This window comes from Cryptotermes secundus, unplaced genomic scaffold (assembly GCF_002891405.2).
Source record: "Cryptotermes secundus unplaced genomic scaffold, Csec_1.0 scaffold297, whole genome shotgun sequence".
NCBI classification, from domain to species: Eukaryota; Metazoa; Arthropoda; class Insecta; order Blattodea; family Kalotermitidae; genus Cryptotermes; species Cryptotermes secundus.
In genome coordinates, this window is record NW_019721762.1 from 203,096 (window position 1) to 213,515 (window position 10,420).

At 39.0% G+C, this 10,420-nt stretch overlaps 2 protein-coding genes across 5 annotated transcripts in view; one reads left to right on the forward strand and one right to left on the reverse strand.

The window, feature by feature from the left end:
• The window catches only part of LOC111875639 (filamin-C), a 146,843-nt gene extending 145,233 nt beyond the window's left edge, over window positions 1-1,610 (reverse strand). For all 3 annotated transcript variants that reach the window (XM_023872035.2, XM_023872034.2, XM_023872033.2), the window contains exon 1: window positions 1,130-1,610. In XM_023872035.2, the coding sequence (XP_023727803.1) occupies window positions 1,130-1,487 (358 nt within the window). In that variant the 5' untranslated portion in view covers window positions 1,488-1,610. The remainder of the gene's footprint in view (window positions 1-1,129) is intronic.
• A 3,941-nt stretch (window positions 1,611-5,551) lies between these two features.
• Window positions 5,552-10,420, forward strand: part of LOC111875640 (zinc finger protein 37) — a 27,180-nt gene continuing 22,311 nt past the window's right edge. Inside the window, exons 1-3 of one of the 2 annotated variants that reach the window (XM_023872036.2) lie at window positions 5,552-5,772; window positions 6,459-6,833; window positions 7,620-7,704. In XM_023872036.2, coding sequence (XP_023727804.1) covers window positions 5,650-5,772; window positions 6,459-6,833; window positions 7,620-7,704 — 583 coding nt within the window. In that variant the 5' untranslated portion in view covers window positions 5,552-5,649. Of the gene's footprint in view, window positions 5,773-6,405; window positions 6,834-7,619; window positions 7,705-10,420 lie in introns of both variants that reach the window. The other variant, XM_023872037.2, reaches the window with a different exon arrangement.

Here is a 10,420-nt window from a genome sequence, read left to right on the forward strand (position 1 = left end):
GAGGTTCACCCAACCTCCTATCGAATGGGTACCGGGGCTCTTTTTCCGGGTTAAAGGGTCAGAAACGTGAAGCTGACCACTCACCTCCAACTAGTGCCCAGGTCAAGAAGTGTGGATCTATTCATCCACTCCCCCATACAATTTCATGCAGTAGTGCTTAATTAGTTAAGCACAGGGACAACTTTACATTTTTTAACCCATATAGTTAGCGTACAGGAACAAATGTGTCATTTAATAACAGTGGTTTGTGTTACACTTCAGTGATGGTTCGTGGGGATTTTACTGAATCTATGTAGTAACGTCAAGAGCTCTCAGCATCAACATTCCACCGCAGTGTGAGGTTCTTTCGAAATCATTCCTACCGCTACTTGAGGCAATCTGAACTTGTGTTGCTAAGGAGAGCTCATCATTTCTCGTTACAGAAGAATCGACGTGATGTGATAACACACGTAACACAGTATAACATGAAAGATACTCAGCGGTTTTGTTATAAAGCTTCCTGCTACAAGAAAGTGTTGGTTAAAGTTAGTTGAATCTGCATAGCATTTAAAGGTAGCTTTAAATAATAATGACATCATCTCTTTAGATTTGGCTCCCTCGTGACCAAAATCCCGGAGGACAAATACCCTTTCTGCACCCTTCTTGTATATTCATTAGAAGGTAGTTCACACCAGGAGGAAATGCTCTACCACCACACGTTTTCTAGTCTCGGGATGAAATACAAACAAGTAGATTGTATATTTTGTAAAGTGCTCATTAGCTGCGACGTCACTGCAGTGCATTGTAAAGCGAGGTTGCTGCGTTATTACAACGTATCTTACTTCTCACATCAGCATACTTTTCAGTTTTATGAAAACAGTATTCTTCGTGGATGATAATTACTTCTCAGAGTTCCTTATAACGACTGAATTTTTTCAACCTGAATATACTCGTAGAATAGATTAGAACATCATAAAGTGCTCCACGACTATTTTAAAATGCATTATGTAAGAAGTGAAAGGAATAATATTACACTGATTGCAAAACTCGAACTTTATATATTCTAATAACCGCGGATAGAAGGTAATTTACTGTTTTAATTAAAATCGTGTAACTTGAGGGTTAAAAATAATGTCAGTCACTAACTTACCGATGTTGACAAGTTTAACACCGTCAGCTGCGATAGCTGTAAGGGCAGTAGCAACATTCTCTAGGTACTGATGCTGATTTGCAGGTCTTTGGATCCATGAAGGTCTCAAAGGTCTCTTCTGGAGAACTTCGACTAGGGCGCATAAACGTGTACCGTCACAGAAGTCTGCCACTAAATCACGAACCTCTGTCCCCACTGTACGCAGATGTTCGTTTACCCAATTACGAAATGTATTAGCTTGTATTTCCACCCACAAGTCTTCACGTCCTTTGATGGCCATTCCTCTGGCTGCATGTCCCTCTGGACTACGGGCAACCAGCCCGACTTGAGAGATTCGCAGTTGTTCAGATGCTGCCATGGTGGCTTTTGAAATGTATATCTTTCCGTCTTATGCAGGGATGTTATTCCATTCGTCACTTACATGAACGCAAACACCACGCACAACGCCCAGTTGCCAACTAGCTAAACACACCAATGCTAGCAGACAGTCTTGTACGTCTTGCACTTCTTCGTTTGTTACGTAAAGGGCGCGGCGGCGGAAAACACTTATATACTTCCCACGTTAACCTGTAGGTAGCAGCAGTTATCAGATCACGTAAACTCCGCAACGAGCGTGACAGCGACGAGAATTTGTGAGTATAAAAATTATATATAAGTATATTTATTTATACGTTACTGAAATTTAATTTTTCGCACACTAAGCCTATTTCGATTTTGCAAGCTGTAGTGTTTTTTTTTTATGGATCACAAATACGAGCATATGGAAATATGACTCCTTATTTCGGATATAATGAACGAGAAACTGAATGCGAAGAAGAAGAACCTTATTTATGTACACAGCACAGTTAAACCTTTAAAGCTACAGTTCAGGCGGTTAGACGCGGGTTTCCCACAGCGGCGGCCCGGGTTCAGGTCATGTGATTTTTGTAGTGGACAACGTGTTACTTGGGGGTTATCTCCGAGTACTTCGGTTTCCCCTCCCAATTCTAATTCCACCAACTATTCCATATTCGCTAATAATTCTATCATCGGCGGTATATAGTCTCGTTCCTGAGATTGTCTTTGAATAACAGACAATTTCCGTTATCTATATGCATCACTTGTTTTAACACAATAAAATTTCATTCTGCCCATAGAATATATTTGTGTGTTTCGTATGGTTCTCACAATAAACGGCGATTTTTTCCCTAAATATTAATCGTTGATATTTGTAACGAAGATGTAAACTGTTTTCTATTAGCTACGTACTGAATGTTATATATTATTTACGAGAAATTCAATCTTCAAAGGGTTAAACATAATTCGATTGTTAACCACTGTTCCAAATAAAAGAGGGATCTTGATTTACATATTCTATTACGGACTATCATCTCTTACAATATAACTGTGAAACCAAATTTCCATGATAATAGAGCCATTATATTCCAAATATTGAGCCGGCTATAATCAATGATGCGTTAAATAGATTAAAATATTTATGGAAATGAAAAATATAGTTTATGAACACAGATTATTTATATGAATTATTATTGGAATCCATTATAACAGTCAAGTGACTGCACGCTCTAAATTCGATTGTTGACAGGGGAGTTAGGAATTTTGTCTTCACCAATATGCCCAGAACGATTATTTGGATTACCCAGACTCTTACTCTATCGATATTTAGAATATTTCCTTCTGGGATGAAGAAGTCAAAGGTAAACAAAAGAACATGTGTGCTTTCATCTCCGTGCACTGCCTTCATAGCTTGGTGCTTCGCCATGTAACATCTACCACAATCACATGGGATATTGTACACACACTGCTTCGTCTGTTGGGCATATCTAACCCGCCAAGTTTTCATCAATGTCCCACGGATTGTATGTTTAGTTTTGAAGCTGTTCCTGACATTAAAACGGTTTCCACTGCGTCTGAATTTCTCGGACGTACACTTAACCTATGGGATGACGGTATCCTGGTATATTTTATCTAAAGAAGGATGATTACTTCTCGATAGCTTCATTACGGAGTCAACGGATTCTTTTTGGTATTTGGTAAGCACCGGATCATGCCTTATGTTTTTAATTTCGTTGTTGAAATCCTTCCGGTCCTGACATATGATCTTGACTCGACTGATCAAACTATGAACGACTCCCCTATTTACGTGACTTGGGATTTTGGAATTTAGATGCAGATAACAATGAGTATGAGTTGGTTTCCGGCACAATTTCATGGCCGATTTTGCGACCAAATCTTCCAAGAACGGAAGGGTATCATCAGCTTTAACTGCCCTTGTGAATTTCATTGTAGGTCTAGCACTGTTGAAATGGCGAAGAAATTGCTGGTCAATGTGGCCAAACCACGAAATTGTTGTCGACGTATCTGAGTCATTTAGCGGGTTTGTGGTCTGCTGTATCAAATGCTACTTCTTCAAAGTGTTCCATAAATATATTACTGATCACCTTAGAAATGCATTTTATGAAGAGCCTTCAACAACTAATTTATATTTGTGAAGAAACTACAAAAAGAAATACGTGGTTTTAGTCCGCAAGCGAATACCGACCGAGCGACCGCCGCTTGTCGGCGAAGTTAGTGCCAACTTTAGCTGATAGAGGGTGTCACGTGGTGAGGCCAACGAATCCCCACGGCCGTTAATTTCGGTTTTCTAGACCCGAGCCGCCATTCCCTTGAAATAGCTCCTCACTTATTCTCACGAAGCTGAGTGGACCCCGTTCCAAACCCACTACTTCTCAGAAAATCTGGTAGCACCGGGAATCGAACCCTGACCTCTGGATCTGTAGCCAGGAACTCTGACCACTAGACCACAGAGGCAGCCGTGAAGAAAGTACTCGTACTAATATTCTGTAATTCTGGCTTAGGTCTACTTGAGAGTAGGCTAGAATAGACCCCACCCCGGCTCTGCACAGGGCTGAAGACAGTATCCTTACTCTTCCGCTGCAAGTAAATTGCCGATCACATAATCGGGTTCCTTGATGGTTACCTGGATGCTTATCCCCGTCAAAAGGAAAACAATGTATTTAATGGAGGCCCCGGGGCTACAGCCCGTTTCGCTCCTCCTTAAATCTGGCCCTGCCAAGAAACATGGGGAACGACAGACGACGTCAGACTGTTAAGAGGCAGTATGCGAGCATTCGACAGTCTTAACGGGTTTCCAGTTACACATTGTTTATACATACTAATATGTAATGATAATCCAATAGGTAAAAGCATATGCATATTAAATAAACCAAATGAATGCATTTTCGGATATCATTATTTCGGAAAGTTCCGAGATAGATATAAGGCGTCTTAAATTACGTGTGGTGGTTTTAGAATGTCTGTAAAGAAAAGGGATGGCAACTCTTCTCATCAGTCCTCGTTTCAAGCCAGGATTTGTCCTGAAATACTGGCACCTCTTCGGTTATTCTTGTACTGGACAAGCATATACTGCACATGCGACCTTCTCGGATTTGAGATTCGCGTAAGATTCAGTGTAATGAGTACGGTTTTCTTGAATATGAAGCCTTGTACTTCGGTAGATACTCGTAGATGCCAACACTTCGGAGTAATCTACTAAGCTACGCGGCGTTACTCCCACTTACGTCTTCATTGTGCTTAATCAAGTATGTACATGGCAACATTACTTATCACACATAGATATAAAGCTAAAAATGTAAACATTATCCACTGTTGCAGCTATGACGAAGGCCAAAAGATCGAAACCTGCCGCGATATAAAAAGGATGCATACAATCAGCGTAATTTTATAAGTTTATACCGCCTCTGTGGTCTGGTGTTCAGCGTTCCCGGCTACAGATCCAGAGATCCGGGTTCGATTCCCAACACTACCAGATTTTTCTTTGAGAAGTAGTGGGTGTGGAACGGGGACCGCTCAGCCTCGTGATGGTAATTGAGGAGCTAGTTCATGGAAATAGTGGCTCCGGCCTAGAAAACCGAAATTAACGGCCTAGGGGATTCGTTCCGCTGACCACGCGACACTCTCTATCCGCAAAAGTTGGCACTAACTTCGCCGACAAGCGGCGGTCGCTCGGTCAGTATAGTTCGTTTGCGGACTAAAATCACAGAAGTGTGGGGCAGTTAAGAGTGAGAAATATAACATGATCAGTATAGTATTTCATATGCTGCCCATGCTTATACAGTCCGCTATAGGGCCTACACGTAAACAGAAGTTTGTATAGAAAGGGTAATTCTATACATCCACCCAAACTTATGTCATCGCTGCCGTATCAGTGTAATTAAATATTTTCTTTGAAGTTTGCCGCGTGGAAAGTAGACTAAAAATGGCGGAAGCCGCTACACTCTTGCAGATCATTCGTAGACATTAGGACGATTAGGACTATCGATCCGTTTAACACTACGAAACATAGTGCTGCACTCTGTGATCAGCGTTCGTAAATTGATCATATTTTTTTTTTTTGAGAAGTGGGTCGTGAATACAGGCATTGTGTGCTTTGGAGTTGTTTATAAACAAAGTTATGTTGATTGTAATGACGTAAAGTGTCACTCATTTGGTGGTGAGATATGGGAAACAATAAACTCTGCCGTTTATGTGCTCAGGAAAGAGATAGTTTCGTTAGAATTTACGAAGAAGAAGGGCAGAAATTGAACCTAGCGACAAAGATTATCCAATGCCTGCAGATCTGGGTAAGGTAGTAGCTAAAATCTAAACTTTGAAGTAAAAATTACCTTCAAGCCGGTTCGATGTATTAACCGGCAACATATTAGTCAATCACGTATTCGGTCAGAACCGGCATTCTGTGATTTGAATATTTTGAAAATATAACATCCATGTACTGGAAGTATAAAATGTATTGTGTATGTCATTCCAAACCATATAATTAATTTCAAATAAATCAGTAAATTTTCACTGTTAACAGTTGCTAAATTTGAAGGGAGTGTCTATTTTTCTCATCACTGGCCTCCGTCCGTTAATTATCAGATGACTAAAACTTGTCTCACTTGTCAAAATCTGAACTTCATTGATTCCTAGGCATTGTATGCCAGATACATAATTGGTTTTCTAAATTAGTGATGGAATATAAATTCTGTACTGATAAATGCAAAAATTTCCCTACTCTATTATAATATGTTGATAGTATCACAGTGTATTTATGTTAGAATGGAATAGTATAAATCATATCCAGGTAGAGTTAGTCTCTTGCATATATATATCTTAAAAATCGAAAAGAGGTTAATTTTGCTAATTTCTTAAATTCATTTACTGCAAATTAAATTTAGCCGATTGATATGAGTAAGTCTAATATTATTTCCGCACAGCATATCCTGCAAAACATCATATTACTCACCTATTGATAACGGATGTCTTCCAGTTGTATCCAGAAGACCCACTGCCAAAGACTGTGTGTATTGATTGCTGTGCCAAATTGAACCAGTATTTTGACTTCTTCGAAACAAGTTCTCGTGCACAGTTATCACTCCAAATCTTATTCGACCCGAAGTTGGTGGCTTCCAGCAAGAAAGAGCTAAAGAAGGAGCCTGAGCTTGAACCAGAGCCTGAACATCAGCCTAAGCTTGAACCATATGAACTACCAAATTGTACACCCAAAGCAAAGGAGGAAGGAGAAGATGATGAAGATGAAGATGACGAGGATGATGATGATGATGACGATGATGATGATGACGATGACGATGATGTTAATGTCAATGACAGTGACCCACCTCCTGAATGTACTGTGGCAGATGAGGTATGCTAATCATTTCTAGAACTTAAATAGCCTCCTCCTATAGTACACACTTTCCCATTGCAAGCACTGATGGGTATGTTTACTTTACCCTATCCAAGGGTCTCCTATAAATCATGTGATTTTTTTACGCTAATAACAAAGATTCTGAATATATAATATACATACCCATAGGTATCTTGGTAATACATGAGTTTTATATTACATGTCTGTGCTGGTAATTGCTAATTTATATTTATTTTTTGATGATCACAAGTTGTTCAATTGTATTAATACAATTCTTTCAATTTACCTAATCCTTTCAGCTGCACTATGGCCCTGGGATTGACTCACCCTCTAACAGAAATGAGTGCCAGGAATCTTCCTGGAGGGTAAAGGGCTGTCAGTGCATAAGGCTGACAACCTTACTGCCAGCTGTGAGCCAATTGTCTAGAGAAAACGTGGGAGCCTCGACACCTCACAACCCTGTTGGCCTTCACGGCCTGTTACAGGGATAGCTTTCACTTTTTGCCTTTTAAATAATTGCACTACAGTGAACACAATCTCTGTTAATGATTTGGACCAATTCTCGGTGAGGTCGTATGTTGTACACTCACACAGAATTCAGGAAGATCTGAACCTTCACCTAGTTACATGTTTATTTTATTTTGTTTACCAAAAATTAAACAAACTTGACTATTAATTGCTTCTTTTTTTTTTTTTTATTCTATGTTTATTGATAGAATGTTTACAGTGACCACTCTGTCTGGTTGAATGGTTAATTATTCATTATTCTTTTGCATGTTGCAGGGTGAATCAGCTGAAGGAGATGCCGAACCACCTGCATTTTTAGAGTGTGTATTATCTGACAAAGAAGCAAACGTTTCTCCTCAGAGTAAGTTATTTGGTTGTGTGACAAAACATTTGATTCATTGTGGCAAATAGGTTTCTTCCATGTTGCTTTAATTGCCTTTGTTTTGTTGTTGTATTATGAAACATGTTAATTCGTCAGTTTTGCCCCTTATTATTACACACATGTAGAAGCACCCATTCTTTGCCATGGATGTGGGTGATTTCCTTATTAACCCTTCAGCGTGGTTTGCTGTACACGGTATGCTGGTATTTAAATGGTCCTACATGCGGTTTGCCGTACACTGTACGCCAAGCTGTAAGCTTAATTTCGAAGGCCCATAAATATCGAATGAACCACACCAGCATGTTGACGATTGCACTGGGCTGTTATGAAAAGAATGCGCTCTCTGTTCGTGTATACATAACATTCAATTTCCTGCAGCTCTGCCAGTCAGTCTAAATAGAACGCTGACCTCACAGTTACAATGCCCGAGTGACTATGATATCAACATACCACAACAATGATATGCGTGTGGTTGTGAATAAAGCAAAGAAACAAGAAACAAAGCCCTTGGTTGTTTGTGATTATAACAGAAACATGCTAGGAATGGATCTGACGGATGAAATGCTACAGCCATACTTGCTTGAACGAAAGAGGAGTACTAGGTGGTATCAGAAGTTATTCAAGAGGCTACTCAGTATAGCAATACATAACGCAATGGTCGTATATCGGTGTCTCCCAAATAACAAAAACATGGGCACGCTAAATTTCAAACTTTCACTAGCACAAGGCCTCGTGGAAAATCACGGTTCTGGTTTTCCTCATCCTGTATACGGCCACCCGTCAGTTGAGCTGCCGCCTGAAAGACTCACAGAACAACATTTCCTGGAGCATATTCCAGCCAAAGGAAAAAAGCAAAGCCTCAAAAAAAGATGTGTGGTGTGCGCAAAACATGGTAAAAGGCAAGAGATTATTTTTGGTGTAGTGAATGTGAGGCAGGGTTGTGTTTAGATGGATGTTTCAAGAAATACCATACGAAACTCAATTTCTAATCCACTTGCTTCCATCGCTCAGATACAGGGTGCTCATATTATAAGGTAAGATTATAAAACCATCTTTTAAGATGATTTCAGTGAAAAATTCATAATTATACCTCATATAGTTCAAAAGTTATGATACATAATATAATTTAGAGCAAAATTTAAATGGGCAATTAAAAAATACTACCGCGGGAAGCCCCACAACAGCGATATTTAAATGCCTGCACTGAAGGGTTAATAAACCATATATACAGCTAAAAGCAGAAATAGCGCACAGAGTAACAAATTAAAATCCCTTGTAATTAAAAACAAGAATCTTAAGAATGTACTCAGTAATGTAGTACATGTAGCTCATCCTCTTTTCAGTTTATTAAAGTTAATTGTAGCTCATTTGTAAAAGACTTCTCAACAATACAATCAAAAGTGATGACGGTACATTAGTACAAATATTATATTTTGGACTTTATCCAGTGTCTTGTCTTTATCTAAAAGCACCGTCCTGTTTATTTTAAAACACAATGTTTCGGAGACTGGATTTTATCTCCAACCTACTCAGTTGGGCCCAATTGATAAAACTAGTCCCTATCTCTGGAAACCTGTGCCAGCCCCAGGATGGGTTGTACAAGCCAAACACAGCACAAACCATCTGTGAGAGCTAAGGAAACATTAAATTATTAGAGCTCCACACATATGAGGCCTTGCACCGAGAAATATCACGATAGAAATCATCACTGGAGAGAAGCAGTACTCCTTATGGTACCAATACAAGAAAAACAAAATTTCCCACTCAAACTACACTTGACGGAGTTGTAGTTTCTTGACTTCTGCTGTGATAACTGGGGTCCAAATGGAAGAGATGTCCAAACTGGGTTGACTGATCAGGTGGTCCAGCAGAGACATGTGGGCTGATTCCTTGTATTTACTGTATGTGGTGTTGGGCTCAAACTGCAGGACCTACGCTTCATTGTGTTATGTGTTGGTTCAGAAACATTTTCAATTTTTTTTGTTGTTTTTTTTTTCGATAGATAAGTCACAAGCCTTCAGGAATTGGATTTCTGCAATTTTGCAAAGATAGACCACTAAGTTCCAGCACATGTAGTTGCATGTTTAGAGCTGTGTATGAATGACTCTTGGCTTCTGTAGGCACATAACGCATTCAGTGCAAGGAATAATTATGATGATAAAATAATAGATCATTGAAGGTCGCAGTGTGGGGGCCGGTTATTATGGCCCACCCCTTACATACATTACATTACACGACAATAAAAAAGTCAGCTATACAACAATTAATTATCTGCATCAAGAATAATGTGTTGTATTTTGGGAGTGAAGTCAAGAAAATTATTACATTTCTGGGACACAAATGAGTTAAGTGTTTTTTTTGGTGCCTTTAATGACAACTGGCATAAACTTAACCATGCAGTGATAAATAAAGATTGATTTACTTTTTTTTTTTAATACATTTCTTTGATCCAACAGTTACCCCATAGGGCTGGATATAAAAATTGTCATATATCATGTCAAGAGACAGTCACATGCAATAAAATACAGATACACATTAAATGTAATATGTAAAATCTAAAGTACAAAGTAATAATAAATCAAGCCTCTTGGAAAACAATACAAGTTGCCATAAATAAAACATATAAAAATATAAAATAATAAATAAGGCCTTTTGCAAAAAAAAAAACAAGTTTTCAATCCAATTATGGGAAATT